General features: G+C 39.0%; 1 protein-coding gene across 4 annotated transcripts in view; it reads left to right on the top strand.

The window, feature by feature from the left end:
* Positions 1-19,670, top strand: part of KIF13B (kinesin family member 13B) — a 149,141-nt gene that overhangs the window by 34,417 nt on the left and 95,054 nt on the right. For 3 of the 4 annotated variants that reach the window (XM_087960322.1, XM_087960304.1, XM_087960310.1), the window contains exons 3-5: positions 15,773-15,785; positions 16,800-16,860; positions 17,979-18,071. In XM_087960322.1, the coding sequence (XP_087816448.1) occupies positions 15,773-15,785; positions 16,800-16,860; positions 17,979-18,071 (167 nt within the window). Of the gene's footprint in view, positions 1-15,772; positions 15,786-16,045; positions 16,276-16,799; positions 16,861-17,978; positions 18,072-19,670 lie in introns of those variants that run through there. The other variant, XM_087960314.1, reaches the window with a different exon arrangement.

Genomic DNA, 19,670 nt, shown 5'->3' with positions numbered 1-19,670 from the left:
AAATTCTCGGGTTAGGAGAACATATTTCTAAATGAAATGTGTGTGGCTTTCTAAATCAGTTGGAAACCTAATAATTTTTATGATTAAAATTCATCCTCCTTCCACAGCGTTACAAAGGTGAAATAAAATCAGTTGAAAGAACTAAAGATAGAATAGAATTCTTTATAGATCACTAATGTAGTGAATGTGCAGGTCCCCTATCAGTCAAGAACCTGCCGGACATAGACTAAGGAGACAAGGTGCTCCCACATTCACTTGAGATGATCTAAAGCAGCGGTGCCAAACTAGATTTCATTGAGGGGTTGTGTTTGACCTCAGGGGGCCAGGGTGGGCATGGCCAGGTGGGCATGACCAGCTCGATGTTAGTCATGTTGGGGGCCTGAGCACTCTGCCAGCAGAAACGCTGTTTTCGCTGGCAGAGGCACCACAGGCCGGTCCTTCGCTGTTTACAGATCTGAACACCCTGCGGGCCAGATCCAGTCTCCCAGGCCTTGAGTTTGACACCCCTGGTCTAAACACAAATCTATCAGATAAGAGAATCCACATCTTTTCTTGCTAAGTGGAACATGCCTGATAATTCATACACTGTGGGATAAGCTACAATCCACTCTTTTGGCAAGAGAGAGTAAAAAATTAGTTGTTTTGGAATCCTGGCCTTGAGAAGGAGGGATGGGTTGTTTTGTCTGGATAAGTCACAAAGGAATTTTCCCCACAGTTCAGCCTTTTCTGTTTACAAAGCCTTGTTGAGTGATGTATGTAAGAAAAACTAGTTGGAGTCAGGATTGCTGGAAAATGTACCTGAAAAGAAAAAGTGGAGAAGAGAGAAGAGGGAGGAACCTTTGGATTGGGACCCCAGAAGCCTTCAAGGATTCAAAAAAGGCTTAGTTCTAAAAATCTAAAAATGATTCCTCAGGACTTTGAAGAGATAAAACTGTCTGGATCCATAGTAAACATAGCTAAGCTGTTTCTCTGGAGAGTAGAGCTTAGAGATTGGAGCCAGAAGGTCCTGAAGCTACTTTATTTAAAAATTAAAAATTTGTGAGAAACACATTTATTCATGTAAATATTTAAAACTCAAGAGCAGTATAAAATTTAATTTAAAAATGTTATGGCAAATTTATATTTATGGTTCTGTTGGGGTTTTATCAGTACTCCTTACTTTTTATTTCATTTACTTATTTGTCTTTTGGTGATTTGGCTATGTAAAGTTAAAATGAAAATTTATATTATTCCTCATTTGTAAAATAAATGTATTTTCTTTTCTTTTTTTAAAACAAGTTTTATTAATTTCAACAACAAACAAATCATTACATATTTAAATCTTTCCTGTATTTCCACAAAAATTTCCCCAATATTCTCATAAAACACAAACAAACACAAACAAACATATAAAAATCTTTTAGTAAAGTACCTTGGCCCCAGTTACCTCTCTTTGTATGGGCAGCGCATTTCACTCTTCACAATTCTATCTTATTTAATCCATCTTAATTAAATCATTATATTTATATCTTTTGCCCATTCATTATCCCTCTATCTCTTCTTATAATAAAAAGAATTTCTCCTGAAATCACTAATCAGAGTATGATGCCTTTCTATCCTCCCCTTAGTTAGTAAAATTAACATTCAACATAACAAATACCCAATTCGGTTCTGCTTGGTACATTCTATCCACCAAAAATGTTTAAATACATTGTATCCTCCTTTCCTTCAATATTTTATTACATTTTAAAAATCAATCATTATTAAAAACTTCAACATTTTAATTTCTTATTAAATCTTAAACCATTCTAATTTACTATTTCAAATATAAATGTTACAATACCATCTTCTGTACCTAGCAGAATCTTTCTTACACAGAAGTTTATATTTCATCCTTTGTCCCTAAAAAATTCCTCTTCTCCCATCCAATTTTAAAACTTTGAGTTTCCGGTTTGTCGGCTTCGGCGAGTGGTAGGGATTCGCGAAGCTGCGCGATCCCTGCCGCTAGCCGTTTTGGGGCTCCGATCCGGACGGGTGCGGAGCAAGGCTGCCCTGCAGGGGTAGCTGAAGGTAAGGGGATCCGGAGGAAGGGTCTGGGGTGTTGCAGACCCCCTCCCTGGCCGGCAGAACCCCCTTTTACCAGGACGGTGCAGCGGCGGTCCGTAATGGCCGCCACAAAGAAGTCGGCAGCCGGGCAAGTATGCGCAGGAGGAAGAAGGAAAGTTATTAAAAGTGAAAGTTATTCTTGAGTCGACCCAGGGCTTTGAGATTCATCTAATTTAATTCCTGGAAAAGATGGTTTTTTGATGATTTTTCCACAAGAGAAAAAAAGCGGCAATTTTTGAGGTGCTGAAAGGAAAGTTTACTCTCCCTCCCGACGGAATTAAGCCGGAAGGGAGAGGACAAAGAAAATATATAAATCTGGATCTTGTTGGAGGAGATGCCTTAAAGATTCGAGGACAGAAACATAATTTTAAAAGGCTTTAAAATACACATTTGGACTCTCTTTTTGTTTTGTTTGATACCACCCCTGGAAGAGGAAGGGAAATTTGGCTTGCTTGGATTTATTGAGGATTGTGGACTTTGGGATTGTTTTACCTTTCTCTCTGAATATCTGGTTGGTGTAAGAAGAAAGAGGAATAAAGAAAAGAAAAGATTTATTTATAATGGCTTTTCCTTCTGAGGACCTGAGGGATGAATATGAGCAAACAAAAGCAGCCTGTAAAGATGGTATGGAAAAAGCTTTTCTATTTCTAGAAATGGCGCTGGTTAATTACCAACAGACAATGAAACAGATGGAAACAGAAGAACAACAACAAGAAAAAACGAAGACGCCATCTTTATTGAATTTCAAAACTTATCTAAGAAAGAAGGAAGGAAGAGAGCAAGGAAAATGAAGGACTTAAGATCTAAAAAACATTTGAGAAAGAGGAAAATATGATGCAAAGTAAATATAATGATAGCAAACAAGAGAAAAGGAACACAACAGAGAAGGGATCCCAGGAAGGCAGAGGTTAGAAGAAGAAGGGGGTAGGAAGATTTGGTGGGGGAAGAAAAGAAAGGGGAAAGGCGGAGAAAAGCCTCAAAGTTTTAAAATAAATGTATTTTCTTAAATTAGACTTTCTTGTTTTGTTCGCAACTCCTGGAAAAAGGAGGGGAAGATGTGTTTCTCTAGCCATATGCCTCAAGCTACGAGGGCCAAGAGATGATGTTATGATGTGTAATTTTCCCTTGAAATCATTATAATTATCATCACCATTATTACTATTATGACCAGTTTTCTGGCAAGGAAGTGCTCAGGTTGTGGGATTCCCTGTCTTTCTCATCAGCCAGACTTAAGGAGAGGAAGCTAAGGTCAGGGCATTGCTGTCCTCTAAAGCTAGATGGTGGCATGTGTGGATCTGTTGTGCCAAGGCAGGAAGGCCAAGTTGTGTAAAACCTAGAGGATTTCTGAGGAAATGGATGACAGCCTCTCCCATTTTCATTCCCTGAGCTCAGCCGGTGCTGCTATGATTGATAATTAGTGCCCATCTATTTCCTTCCTTTTTCTTAGGGATTTTTCTCAGCAAGATGTAGCTTATGTACTAACTTACTGTTGAGAAGTTGAAAGCATGGTATTAATACTTTACATCTGCCGAGGATAGTTTAATCAAAACCTAATGTGTTGCTTTTTAAAGATGGCGGAAGAGGATGATAAAATTGGCATTGCTTCCTAGTAGGCTTTGATAGGACAAATTTCCTGGAAAACATCTGTTGAATGAATGATTCCTACTTGCAGAATGTCTGCCACCTGTCACTGTAGCTAGCTATGTTTGCAGATAAACGTATATACTTTCGTATGCCCGTTTCTAATTTTTAGAACACTTTTACTTGCTGCAATGTTTTTATTCTTTGCATGTGTGTGCATCACTCTGTTTTGTTTAAAATCTCTCAGCAGAGAGGCTTTTGGAGTATTGGAGACACTTTTAATCTGAAAAAGGGGCATATAAGTATTTCAAACAAAGTAAAGCACTTATTTTGGCCTTTTTCTGCAATGCTCTTTTTGAATGAAGAAATAGAATTGTTTATATGGAGAAAGAGGCCTTTGTTTCAATTCTGCTACTGAGGAGTTCTTGGTGGTCTCTGAGCTTGCTTGCTTTCTTCCAGACATTTCATTACCTAAACTGGGTAACATCATCAGTGCTAATGATCACTAACACTGATGATGTTACCTAGTTTAGGTAATGAAATACCTGCAAGAAAACAAGCAAGCTCAGAGACCACCAAGGACCCCTTGTTTCAACCCTGAGCTACAAATATTCTCCTTTATTGGTAATTCTGCTACTAGATTTTGTTGATGCATACATGCAGATATGAACACTGGGGACAGGAGTGAGATGCTGGGAACAGGAGTGAGATGCTGGGAAAAGGTGCAGATGCAGATGAACTGAAGACAGCTGCTATCAACCAGCATCTTTTGTCTTTTAATCCAATAGGCTGCATAGCACTACTTGCTAATATTACTTCCCTGAATGTAAGTAAGTGCTTCTACATACATAATTGTTTAGAATAGTTAATATCTCCCAGGTCACATCATTCTCTCTTTCAGATTAAAAAAATTATATATTCATGCCAAAGCCATGCCATCATTTTGCAACAGTGATGAACCAACATAGGAAGGAGGTAATATAACAGGAGTGCCCCAAATGTGTTTTTTCAGGAGGTAACTGGGCTTTCTTGTTTTTTTTTTAAAGATTCTTTCACTTCTCATCCAAGAAGCTTTTTCAGCTCTGACAGGATAGTGGGGAATGGAAGGATTTATATTCCTTGCAGACAGCACCTTTAGGACAACCATGACCTAGATGACTGAGAATCTCTACAGACATTTAGCTATACAATTTAGGATGAACACCCTTTGAATGATATGGGAGTAGGAATGAATTTCCAGAGAAAAAATTGCAGACTACAGGAACCAGGAGCACTATTCTGGTGACCCTGAGGACACAGATAAACCTCTAAGTCAGTGATGGCTAACCTTTTCGGGCCCCTGTGCCAAAATTGTGCATGCACCAGCGTGCACGCACTTGCGTGCCAGGACCCAGAATGCAATGCGTGCTCCCCTCACCATGCCCCCTCCGCATGCGTGCGCAAACCCCCCGCCCACTCCTTACCTGCACAGCACCTCACAGCTGATTTTTTGGCTGGTTTGAGGCCTTTTTCGGCCTTCCAGGGGCTTGGAAAAAGCCTCTGCAAGGCTTTATAGGCCCGTTTTGTCACTTCCGGTATTACAGAAAGTGACGAAACAGGCCTATAATTCATCCTGAAAAGCCTTGCAGAGGCTTTTTCAAAACCTCTGGGAGGCTGAAAAAGGCTTCAAACCAACCGGCAAAAAAATCAGTTGTGAGGCGCGCACATGCGCAGTGCAATAAGTTTGCCTGCGGCTTGCGTGCCAGCACAAATGGCTCTGCGGGCCACTTGTGGCACGTGTGCCATAGGATCACCATCACAGCTCTAAGTGCTTCAAAGACCCTCTAAAAGGATACAAATGACCAGTTGTTTGCAAGAAATATAAATCCTTCCATTTCCCACTATCCTGGCAGAGCTGAAGAAGCTTCTTGGATGAGAAATGAAACGTCTTCAAAAAAACATACAAGAAAGTCCAGTTGCCTCCTGAAAAACACCTTTGGGACAACCATGACCTTGATGACTGAGAATCTCTACAGAATAATAGGAGTGTATAAAACTACTATATACTTTCTATGGAGAAAAGGGATAGAGAAAAAGTTCCTCCCTCTTTTAATAGTAAAACTATATCAGAAATTAGATATATCAGAACACTTGGATATATCCAGAGGGACAATGAATCAGTTTGACTTTGTTGATTGTAAGAATCTCATTGCATTGCGTTTGTTCGGCAAAGGGGAAGGAACCAAGGCGAAGAGACTTACTCAGTAGTCCAGGAACCCAGATTAAAGTGAGATAGACTTTCAGTGTACTGCATAGTTCTGCAGTTGAAATTAGAAGTAATGCACAAAATAAGTGACAGAAAATTTGAATAGAGAAAAAACAAAGTCTTGGGAAGAGAGAAAGAAAGAACAAGTAAAGGTAAGACATAAAAATCCAGCATTAAAAAAGAGGAATAGAATAAAATTAGTATTTTTATCTGCCTTTCCATATATTTGAGAGGACAAGAGTCATTCACACTTGCCAGTCGTTCATAAATTCAATTATTCTGAGTGGGCAGGGGAATAATATACCAGATGTTGAAAGCCCATTCAAAGAATAAAAAAAGTAAAAGAAGCTTTAGAAGAACAGATGGATGGATGAAATGTATGTTAAGTAAAAATGTTGACTTCTTCAAAAATTGGACTTGTAGAAAAAAGAAAATAGAAATACTTAAATACTCCCTAGAGACCCAAATACTTTTCATGCTTTGCTGTCTTCTTTCCCTTGGACATAGCTAGTCTCGAAGTGCTGCTGAGTAGTGAGCTTCTATTTGATTGTTCCCTGGATTTCATGCCCATCTGTCACTAAAAGCTGGACTTGTTTCCTTTTCCCATTCTCTATTTTGATCCATCCCTCTCTGACAAATCTTGCATATCATTAAAAAAAAAAAAGTCTTGTGTATGTAGATTTTTTGGCAAATTCTGAAATATCCCATCTTTGGAAATATAAAACAAAAATGACAAAACTCCAGAAATTTAGCAGGACGGATCAAGAGTATAACTGCATTTTAAGCAGTGGTGGTATTCTACCGGTTCGGCCCTGTTCTGGCGAGCCAGTAGCAGCGATAAGCAGTGGAGACCAAACCAGTTCTCTCCACCGCTCTGCTGTTGGGCCCACCCGCATGGCCGGGCTCCCATACTCACCTTTATCCGCTGAATTTGAAGCACAGCTGCTTTGCGCGGCACAGAATAGTGCTGTGCGGCAGCTGCTGAAGCGACCGGGATCATGCAGGCTTGCAGGAGGTGAGTTAGAATGCCTCTGTGCCTGTGCAAATGCCTCTGTGCCTGCGCAAAGTGTGTGTTTGGCACATGCGGGGCATGCAAAGTGTGTGCATGCGTGCAAAGCGCACCCACCAAGCCACGCCCACCGAACTGGTGGCAAAAATATTTGAATCCCACCACTGGTTTTAAGGATTTATTAGCAGTTTCTGTCACACATAGGAAAATTGTTGTTTTGTCTTTTTCTGTGTGTGTGTGTGTATGTGTGTGCTAAATTAGCTCATCTCCCACAGTTCTGTTTTTTCCCACCAGTGAAAAGCTGATTAACACAGAATGACAGAAATAGGGAAGTTTGGGCTGCATTGCAGAGATGACATGGAAAAATGCAATATCCACATTTTTTATAATATGCTATAAAGACATCTGAGGAAATGTTAATTATGCCAAGTTATTTTTCTAATTTTCTGCATTTGATGTATTTAAGAAGATAATCCCATTCTTCCCTATACAGAATGGAATCTTGCAAATTTATGGGAGGGAACAAGGTGATTTCAAAAACATAGGATCAGAAATTAGATTGTGTATTGTATTACTATTTCAAACCCAATGTACTTGTGAGAAAGGAACAAGGAAATCCTTCTTATGTCATTTTTGTGTGATCCCTTGATCTCTACATCATCTTCCTTACCACTGGAGCAGAAGAATATTAAAAAGTACTTGTCTGATGATAAGATTCCTTTTCTTGCCTCCTGGTTTCTCTTCAGCCTAAAACTTCAGGTTTCCTTTGTTGCTGTGGAATATAGAAGTTAATGGTTAGAAATTTGTGCTTGGTATTTATTGATTCATTCAATATATATTTTATCTATCTGCCCAAGAAGACACTGATTGCATCTAAATAACATTAAATAAAACCTACACTTTATATAAAAGGTTATCAGGACTAAAGAAAACCGTACACACATACTGTATAGATGCTAAGTAGAACTCATTAACATGATTGTAGTTATCATTTTTTAAAAGCCAAGGAATCTGTTCTAATATTAACATAAGACAATCGGAAGCTAGAGTATAGGCATTTGCATATGGAACTAGGTCAAATGGCTGACAGTCATTGCTAGGACGGTTGTCTTAACTGGGATGGTTATCTTAGTCATAACAGGGAGTAAGAGAAATCAGCCCCCAATGTCATCCTGTATTTCTCAATAGCTTCCTTCAGTTTTGACAAAGCTCTGCCATTCCTAAAGAAATTGCAATATCTAGAAATTATTTAGCTTTCCAGTTGGAGGAAATGACCTTGGGAGGCAATGAGACACAACCAAGGTGACCATCAGATAAAGGCACCTTGCAGCAGAAATGTGGGTGGGGCAAGGGGCTAAAAAGAGACTCCTCCTAATTTGAGGGTTATAAAGGGAACACACAGACTGGGGAGATGGGGAAAGTATTTTCAAGTTGTAAGATTCTGTTAATGTAACTTATAATAAAATAGAATCAGCTCATTTGGTCTGGTCTATTTCATTAGGTAAACAACACCTTTTGCAGATTTTCAATATTTACTATCCAAGTCAGACCAAGTCCAACTTTATCACTGACAAAGCTAATAAATGCTTTCAAATAGTTCCTGCTGGGTCCCTTTCTTGGGAATTCAAATCAAATGATCTGAATTGTCCCAGCCAAGAGATATTGGCCAGATGGGAGTCCACTAATATAATAGAATAAGAATCCTTATCTAAACTAAGGATTCAGTTGGACAGCTGAAAATATTGAAAATTCTGATGGAAAGCTAATGAATAAATGATTTTGTTTAAACAGACAAATGAGAAAGAATAGGTGTTACTTATAATCTGGATTGCTTCTCCCTTCTGTTTGATCCTTTGTTTTTATTCAGCTCAGACACTTACCCATGCTGGCTCTACTGATTGTTATTGCCACTGCAATCTGTTGTGGTTTTTAAAGCATTTTAAGAAGCCAAGTATATTGGTTTCTTATAACTGCCCAAGATTAACCAAGCAATATGCTTTTCTATAATAGAATGAGAAGCAAAAATTAAGTTTGCATATTTTTAGACAGATGAAATGAATGAACATCAAATAAAAACAACTGTAATTCTGAGGTCTCCAAGAGCTTTTTTAAAAACAAAAATAGTCCATTTTATTATTTAAGATTAATATTGTTATATATGAGAATTTAAAATACTTTACATTTTAATTTCTTAGCTGGACACACACAGAGACACATACACACATACACATATAATTTGTGGGACATCAAGATTATAAATTTTTCTGCATATGAAATTGCAATATCTAGAAATTATTTAGCTTTCCTAAATGTTTAGAAAACACACACACACACACACACACACACACACACACACACACATATATATATATATATATGTATGTATGTATGTATGGTGTTCGGCTTGGAGATTCCGATTAGATCAGTTAAACAAAGATTTGCTAGCACTACACCTGGAACTGAGCAGCAAAATCCACCCTCTACTTTGGGACAAGATAAAACAACTTACAACTTGGAGAGCTGATTCTGAAGGCATTTACAAACAGGAAAAATTATTGAAAAAATTAAAGAAATTAGAACATGACAAGAAAACCCCCAACAACTCACAACAACACCTGAAACAATTAGTGCACAACGTTTCCAACAGAGAACTCACCAAAACAGAAACAGATGTTCTAACCAAAGGATTCAATTATGCTATAGCACCCCAAAAAATCCCCACAGAATCCATCATATGTGCAGTAGAATCCAGCCTAACTAAATTAAATACAGATGAAGCTGATAAAATAAGACACCAAGTTACCAATATCCTATGCACAAGCAAGCCACCCAAAAGCAACTTACAGAAAAATGAAATTAAAGCACTACAAACCCTGAAAAGAGATAGCAGCATAATCATCCTCCCAGCAGACAAAGGAAATGCCACTGTAGTAATGGACAGAAAAGACTACGAAACAAAATTGACAGACCTACTCCAAGACTCCACATACAAACCCATAAACACAGACCCAACCACATATCTGGAAAAATTAACCAAGAAGAAAATTATAACCAGCCACATAAGCAAAGAGATCCAACACACGATTATACCCAGAGAGAAATCTTCCAGATGCCCCAAACTATACGGCCTCCCAAAAATACACAAAGAAGGCATACCTCTCAGACCCATAGTCAGCTCCAGAGGAGCACCACTACAAAACCTAGCCAAATACCTAGCAAAGCAGCTACAGCCCCATGCTGAAACAGCAGCTTCACATGTACAAAACTCATACCACTTCTTGGAAATGATCAAAGATCTACACGTGGAGCAAGAAGATCTGCTTGTAAGTTTTGACGTGGTTTCCCTATTCACTCAAGTCCCGATAAAAGAGACCCTTGAAATCATCAAAAATAAACACCAACCAGCCAAACACCTCATGGAACTAACAGAACACTGCTTAACCAACACATATTTCATATACAAAGGACAAAGATACAAACAAATAGAAGGAGCCCCCATGGGATCACCACTGTCACCTGTCATTGCTAACCTGTTCATGGAAGAATTCGAATCCAGAGCCCTGGCCAATGCCATCCTCAAACCCAAACTATGGTTAAGATACATCGATGACACATTCGTGATTTGGCCCCATGGACAAGAAAACCTAAACAATTTCTTAACACACCTAAACAGCGCACACCCCAAAATCAAGTTCACCATGGAAACAGAAACAAACAAACAACTACCATTCCTAGATGTACTAATCTACAAAAAAACAGATGGCACACTAGGACACACCATATACCAGAAGAAAACACACACCAACCGCTACCTCAACGCCCAATCCCACCACCACCCAGCACAGATAAACTCCGTGGCTAAAACACTAATTACCAGAACCAAACGCCTGGCAGACAAGACACACATTAAGGCTGAACTATGCACCCTGACTAAAGTACTGACAGCCAACGGCTTCCACAAAAGCAAAATCACCAGCTTGATCCACAAAAACACACTGAAACATAATAGAGACCCAGAAGATGAACAGACCTATGGAACAGCTGTCCTGCCCTACATAAGAGGTACTACAGACAAAATTAGTAAGGTACTACACAGACATCACATCAGGACTGCCTTCAAAACAGACAGAAAAATAGCAGCCATCCTTAGCAACCCCAAAGATAAAATTGACCTGGAAAACCAAGGCATATACGAAGTCCCCTGTGCATCATGCCCAGCCACATACATTGGACAGACCAATAGAAGAATAAGTACCCGCCTGGATGAACACAAAAATGCAGTCAAAAAGCTGGAACACACTTCCTCACTAGTCCAACACATGGAAGCTACAGGTCATAGCATCAACTTCAATGGCACCAAAACCCTGGCCACTATGGAAAACCCTAGCCACAGAGTCATCAGAGAAGCCATAGAGATTGAAAAAGACCAGAAAGCATGAACAGAAGAGATGATTCCACCAGGCTGTCAATCATTTGGAAGCCTGCACTCACAAACAAAAAAATCTCCACACCACAAGCCAGGCAAACACCTGGGCACAAACAGATCCCCCTGATACCTCCAGCTCAAACACACCCCAACCAGGCACCCAGATGAAACCCAGCTTCCTAACTAATGATAGCCGTCCATTTACCCGAAGCCAAGCTGCACTAAAGGCCTCCATTAAAGTAACACAATGCTGCCAGCCAATCAAGATACAAAAAGAGCCAAAAACAGACAGAAGATATCAGAGACACCCATCAAGCAGAACACAGCAAACTCCGAGACCAATAAACACAGACCAAGACTCCCAACCAATCAGGATGAAGAAAAAACCATTCTGGCACAGCAATAGGCTGCCCCAAATTTAAATCTGAAACCACTGTAAAAGTCTGACCCACAGACGGACACAATACAGAAGCCTGATGATGGCAGATGAGATTCTGCTGAAACGTTGCTACAACTTTAAAAGAACTACAATGACGTGGGAAAATACCCGAACCAAGCCGAACACCATACATGTAAGTACCCGCGAAAACTTAAGAAAACATATATATATATCCATTCTAATTCATATGAAACTAATTCCCAACAAGGAGGAATCTATTTAGCATCCTCTTTTGCCAGCTGTTGCCATTAAAGGAAGAACCATATATTTGCTGGCTTTGATGTCTGTATATGTGTGGTGCTTTTCTTTTTTCTTTTTATTTGCAAGCCCTGAAACACTGCTGCTGTTCAATTCTTTGTGATTTGGGGCTTTGTTTATGGCAAGGATGTACTGTTTGGGCTGTAAATTTCATTGTGTTTTCTATCATGCATTAAATTTAGAATCAGTCTGTGATTTTAAGGTTTCATGGCACACTTGAGGAAATCTGTTTGGTTTTTTTTGATGTAAAATTATTTGAGTATCACTTGCTGTACCGATTGGAATTTGCATTTTGCAATTTTAACTTCTACAGGGGATTTTGAAGATAAAAATGTGTTGTCTAAGAAAATAAATCCCAGAATATTTACTTAAATCTGCTTTTATAGATATTTTATTTAGTATTTTCTTTAAAAAAACATGTATGAAAAAATGTGAAATTATATGCCAACTTTATGGTTGATATTATAGAGCTGTATGCACTATTCCTCTTAGTCAGGTGAGAATTGTCCTTTCAGTTGAAGGCTTTTGTTTCTTGTTCTAAAAATAAAATTAATAAAACTGTGTTCTCATTGATGTAGAAATAATACAATGGTTAGTTGACATTAGCGTTTGAACTTCTTATGTATAAAGTATAACCTTCTATTTGAAATAATGTTGTACAAGAAATAATATTTTTACTGGAGTTATATTTTACTGCTGTTTGTAATCCAGGGAGAACATGGGAGGGACATCACCAATATAAGACCAAAGTAATAACAGCAATCATTTTTGGAATGTAGGTGGGTCTAAATGTCATTATGGCTTTGTGTACTTTTTTCAACACTTAGATATAATAACTGAGATTTATTCTTTCCTTGCACTCCTGAGATAAACATAATGTTCAGTGGATCAATTTGTACACCAAATTTCATGTACTACACTATATGTGGCTTGATCATATCAGAAAGCCTCATTCAAACCATTAATTGAAAACAATCATCTGACATTTTTCCACTTCTAGGTCCAGGTTTCATAAACATTGCCAGGCTCATCTTACCCTTCTACCTTATTTCCATTTTGCTAGGGCTAATTCGGTTGGATAGAGCTTTAAGCAGATGCTCTGCTATGCTTTTGATGGAATAGCAAAAAGATATTGGAAACTCTGCTACAATCTTTTGGCAGAGACCTGATAAGAAATTGAAATTTGTTTATAGCATTATATTAGATGACTATGAACTCACTGTATAATTGTATAGATGCTTGACAATGCATCTCAGTAGTTTTAGGGTCTGGACTTTTGAGTGACTTCCATACAGTTTAGTCATATTGATTTGGAGGTGTAAAATTTAGCCATGAGTCTTAATTAAGCCATCCAATAAACTAATGGAAAATTCTTTCTCGGATAGCTTTTCCGCCTACATAAAGGATGTATGGGCATGGTTATAGAATCCCAGTTTGTCCAAGTACAAAAACATTTCTTACATGAATTGGGGCTGGAAAATATTCCAAGTAGTAATGCCCAGTAAGCATAGAAAGCTGACTTCTTTTTGTGGAAGAGAAAGTTGCTTGATGTGATGGACAATATGAAAGGATTAGGAGTGGTTAAGGATAACTTTTAGATGATGCGACAGGACTAATCACCCAGCTGGAGGTAAATGTCTCTTTTCTAGTGGAAAAAAAAGAGACCAGAAATGGAGATTCTGATTTCCTCCTGTTTCTCCTCATAGTAGGGTGAGGGAGGGGTAAAATATAAGAGGCACTCTTTTACACTAGGCAGTACATTTCATTTCTAGTTTCTCTCTCTTGCCTATCCAGATTTCTCAGTTCCTGCAGCCAATATGAACTGAGTATTACATTTGAATTTCTGTGAGTTGTGTCAAAGATAAGGATGGCCAGCAATTATATCAAAAGGGGAGGGGATAAATGTTGGAGCAGTGATGATTTACGATACCAGATTCATATAAATATAATTAGCTGTCACGGGTCCGACAATGCCCTAACAAAATTAAGAGTCTCAAGCCATCTAGCAATAAAAATCTATTTGTTTATTAGGAGCACCATGTCGGCACTACCTAAGTGAACCCGGCTCTGACTTCACTCACTTCGTGCCTTGCCTCTGGCCCTTTTTCCCCCTTCCCCCAAAGTGTGTCACCAGTCATATTGCCAAAAGAAGCAATTTCACGGGTTGTAGAAATCATTCTATCCAGCGGTTATGGGTCTCCATGGAGATGGCCTTGAGTTCAGCTGGCAGGCTGTTTTTAGTTTTGACTGAGGAGTAAATTCCTTGATGCAGCTGCGAGGCGCGATTTCCTATCCCCCTGCCTATGGCAATTCGGGAGGAAAGATTCGCTGGTTGACACTAGCACTATAATCTGGTTTGCACATTGTTGATAGTTAGAAGGATTAACTTTAGCAAACTTCATGTCATGTGGAGTTTCCAGATTCTTCTCCCACTTAAGAGGAGTATATGAAACCAGGACTTCCTATGGATCAGTTTTGTTACTTCAAACTATGATGTGGCATATGATTCAGACAAAAATCTTTAAGCCACTCTCCTTAAACTAAAATCCAACGTAAATTCTGAACCATTCATGTTATGAATATTACACTTATAAACCACAATTTTAAATCACCCAAAGATACTATCTCATTCAATCTATGAATGCAGTTTTCTCCTATCTTCATCCACTAAATATGTTTGCCATATGGCTAGTAGTAGCTGGGAATTATTATTATTAATTTAATGCAGTATATTGATATGCTCCCTCTTGAAGCTGTAAGCAGAAGAAAAAACATAGTATTTAAAATAATATTGAATAATAAAGCTGTATCCTATTAATGAAAATGGAGAATTATTCTTTAAAAATATATACCAGAAAGGCATGAGTGAAGAATGGAGTCTTCAGCAGGTATCTAAAATATGTTTGAGTAGCTGCCTCTCAAATTTGGGATGTAAGAGAGAGCTTACAACAGTGGTGTCAAACTCACGGCCCACAGGCCAGATTTGGCCTGCAGGGTGCTTAGATCTGGCCTGCAGGCCATCCTGGAAACAATGAGGGATCAGCCCACTGTGCCACTGGCAGCTAAACTGGGCTCCCGAGCTCCGTTTCTGGCTGCAAAGGCTTCCTGCAACCCTCTGCCAGCTCGCGCTTGGGCCACCACAGGCACCCATGACATGAGTGACATTGATCAGGTCACACCCACTCTGGCCACACCCACCCATGGCCTCCTGAGGTCAAACACAACCCTGATGCAGCTCTCAATGAAATCGAATTTGACACTACTGGCTTATGAGAATATAGTTGCCTCCATGAGCAGAAAACAGATGGTATTCAACAGTATTTTGTAGATATAGCAGAATTGTTCCAACATATCTGAAGGGTATTAAACTGGAGAAGACACTTAACTCTTACTGTTTAAGATATAATGATAATAATGAGAGCACTGTGTTGATCTTGTGGGAAATTTTGGATTCCTTCTTTCAAGATGCATTTGTTTGTTGACCTTCTTATGCTTGTATCACTTCCAAAGAAAGTTCTTGTATTCAAAGCCAGTCAGGTTTCTTTTCACAGTTCTCCAAAACTCAAAAGAGAATACATTGCATATGTGGGTTTTCTTGAACTAAGGTTGATTAATATATTTTAAACTTGCCATTTCCTTTGCATTTAAAATATATACATGTTAATCAGTTTCTTTTCTTCCCCCTCTCTTCTCTGTTATGTCCTGTTGTGTTTCTTCACGGAACTGAAGGAGCCAACCAAAGGTAAAAGATTTTTATAATACTGTGCAGCACTGGGTGGTGAATCATGTTCAATTCTTTGCCAAAATATTTTCTACTTTCTTTTCAGATGGATTCACTGCTATTGTAAGAGGAAGGGGAAAACATTTGAAACTGTTTTTCCTTTTCTCTCTCTCTCCCTCTCCTTCCCTCCCCCCCTTTTTAAAACAACCCACATAGTACATTGACAGCCAAGTCATGAGTCAGAAGAACAAGTCGGAAAACAGTAGCACATACTAAGGATTGAGGGTTATTGCAGAGGTTATGACAGGGTTAACTACCGGTTTGGGATTTACGAAGTTTGGTGATTTATGATGTGCTTCCCTGCATGCTGCGAGCCTCACGCCTGTAAATCGTCATCAGCACGCTGCGTGCAGAGAAGCAGCCTTTGAAACAGCCCCCTTTTCCTGCTTTTTTAACTGCAGCTGTGCCTCGTTTGGCAGCTGAAGTTGGAAAATCAGGAAATAAAGATCAGGTAAGAGCCTGGATGGGCGGGTGGGCAAAAACATCAGCAGACATAGAACTGTTTCTATGTCTGCTGCTCTTAGAGCTATCAGTTCTAAAGAGGTGGACAGAGCCGGTAGAAACCCACCCCTGGGTTATTGGTAAAAGAGTGCTAGGGTTTTTTTGTATTTTGGTTTTAGAGTCATTTTCTCATCTTTCTTGCACAGACTCAGATTGCAATTGTTTCCCAGTAGTTTATTTTTATTCTGCAATTGAAGAATAGCAATAGCACTTAGCAATAGCACTTCACAGTGCTTTTACAGCCCTCTCTAAGTGGTTTTACAGAGTCAACCTATTGCCCCCAACAATCTGCGACCTCATTTTACCCAATTCGAAAGGATAGAAGGCTGAATCAACCTTGAGCCTGATGAGATTCAATCTGCCAAATTGCAGGCAGACGGCAGTCAGCAGAAGTAGGCTGCAGTACTGCATTCTAACCACTGCGCCTTAAATATTTTTATGTTCATAATGCATTTCTTGTTTATATCTCTGCAGGTGTTTGCCTATGATCACTGCTTCTGGTCTATGGATGAAACTAACAAAGAAAAATATGCAGGTATCATTGTAATGATGAACAACTCTGGTGGAAGGAAAATTGGCATGGCTCTAGTAATCATTTGTCAAAGGAATTAAAAGTTTTAAAGGTCATCTCCAGAACTTAAGAGAGCTTCCTCATTGCCAACGCATTTCTAGAAGAAAATAAATAATTTTTAGGACCAGCATCAGATCTCCTTCCCTTCCCCAAAAGACCCTCAATCCTATTTCTGAAGAGCTGTCATTGTGAATTCCCTCTTTTATAAAGAAAAGCAGTTAGAAGACACCAAGTTACTTTTGCATTATTATCATACAAAGGATTTTTTGCATTGTTATCATACAAAAGAGAACAAAAGCAAGGAACAATCCAAACAAAACAGAAGAAGATGTAATCTTTATATATCCACATCCTGGACCTTGCAAAGGACAGATTGGGATCAGATGTTACTGTTAGATTTAGACAGCATGTTAAACCCTAAATTCAAATTAACAAAGCACAGTTGTTGCATGTTAGTAATATCTTATGCCTAAAAATATATTATGGTTTAACTTCATTATCTGTTCCCATAAGATTCTGAATTTCAAATTATTCAGTCTCATTTTAGCTTAATCCTGTGGACTGACATTGAATAAATTAATCACAAAGGCTCAAAAGCAGGGATAGGATGGGTTCAGATGCCTGTTTAATTAATAGAGGTAATCAATTTCTTATCCAAATGAATTGCACAAAATGGTTGTGAATATAAACTGAGTAACCCCTATACATAAGGTTCTTGGGGGAGGAGCTGGGGAGGGGGTTTGGCCTTGAATTCAAATAGCAACAAAAATAATGGCTCTAGTTTCCTTGAGGTCAGAGGGTTTTTTTCCGCAACAGATATGCTTTAGTAGGATTCATCCGGTACTGGTTAAACACAGAGCAATTCCAAAGGAAGTTACTGGATATCTTGGTGTAGTTAAGATGAGTATCTGTTCTGTGCTTTCCATGTGGGTGGCTCCATTGATTTTGGACACACATGAAAAGCATTAAATGTTTTCACACATTAGAAGTGTTTGAAGCTTTTGAGAGTTTTAACAAAGGTATTTTTTTTATTCTTCCTCTCCTTCCCCCCAAACATTTGAATCTTTTTGTTCTAATTTTAGGTCAAGATATTGTTTTCAAGTGCCTTGGTGAGAACATTCTCCAGAATGCCTTTGAAGGTTACAATGCGTGCATTTTTGCCTATGGACAGACCGGTAAGCATTAGCAAGGTGGACATTGAAGGAAAGGATGAAATTTGTTAGTTTTGAACAAATTAGGAACAGTATCAAACAACACGTCAAGGTAAAAGAAATAAGTCATGATTTAATTATTCATATTTCCCTCAATTTCAAATGCTGGTTTTGATTTCTTATGCGTTTTTCACTACAATAACCAGTGGTGGGATTCAAATTTTTTTACTACCAGTTCTGTGGGCGTGGCTTGGTGGGTGTGGCTTGGTGGGCATGGCAGGGGAAAGATATTGTAAAATCTCCATTCCCTCCCCACCCCACTAACCTGCTTTCCAGCTCCGTTCTCCTGTGCAGGGCAACAAAAGAAGACCCAGCCGATCAACTGGGACTTGGGAGGCAGAGAATAGATGGGGGTGGGGCCAGTCAGAGGTGGTATTTGCTGGTTCTCCAAACTACTCAAAATTTCCGCTACCGGTTCTCCAGAACCAGTCAAAAACTGCTGAACACTACCCCTGCTCCACACCCCACTAACCTGCTTTCCAGCTCTGTTCTCCTATGCAGGGCAACAAAAGAAGACCCAGCCGATCAACTGGGACTTGGTAGTCAGAGAACAGATGGGGGCAGGCCAATCAGAGGTGGTATTTGCTGGTTCTCCAAACTACTCAAAATTTCTGCTACCAGTTCTCCAAACTACTCAAATTTTCCACTACCGTTTCTCCACTGGTCAGAACCTGCTGAATACTACCTCTGGAATGAACTCAAAATCACTCAGCTAGTTTTTGTAGTTGAGCCCAAGGGCAGGGTCAAACACATCATCACTTTGGAGTCTCTATACTCCAATAAGAGACCTAATATCTAGCACCCATCCTCAAAGTGCATTGACTCTTATCTGGTGTCAATTTGCCCTGACTGTTCAGATTATTGTATATAGGTAGTATGAAATAAACTTGTCGTACTTTTGAACTTTACCCTGGTTCCCTGGCTTCTTGCACCTGACAATTTTATGCTATGGGAGGACTAGAACTCACATTCCCCATTTCAAGTCTGCTGCCTTTAAACATTACACCAAATTGGCTCTCATTAGAGGAAAGTATGCAATACCGAAAGCCAACTGAAAAAAATAAACATTTACCAATTTATTTATTTAACAAAATTTTGTAGCTGCACAACTCACACATAGTGAGGACAAATGGGCTGAAAAACAGCTTCTATCCCAGGGCAGTAACTCTATGGAATTCTACTGTATAGTGCAATATGAGTGCAATATCAGGGGTTTTCAATTCAATGTATAGAATGTGAAGGATGGATGTTTGTGTTTATTTTCATAGTCATAATGTACACTGAAGATGGTATTTAATTTCATTGTACAAGGTGCAATGACAATAAAGTAAAGTAAACTAAATAGTGTCTTAATATTAGAATGTTTAGAGTTAATGGGAAGGTTTGGGCATGATTGGGTCGGGGTGAAAGGAGGGAGTTTGGGAATTGCAGGTAAGTCCTAGTCCAACATATTCACTTACCAAACATGAGTCAACCACAGAGCAGTTAACAATCAAAACAAGCAGATTATGTGGGGAATAGACAGTCATTTAGATCAGGAGTGGGGAACGATGGCCTTTCTAT

The sequence above is a fragment of the Notechis scutatus genome, chromosome 1, assembly GCF_049901735.1.
Source record: "Notechis scutatus isolate UNSWTSFEM ecotype Mainland chromosome 1, rNotScu1.2, whole genome shotgun sequence".
NCBI lineage: Eukaryota > Metazoa > Chordata > Lepidosauria > Squamata > Elapidae > Notechis > Notechis scutatus.
Note: the sequence above shows the minus strand (reverse complement) of the source record. Positions and strands in the feature narration are given on the sequence as shown.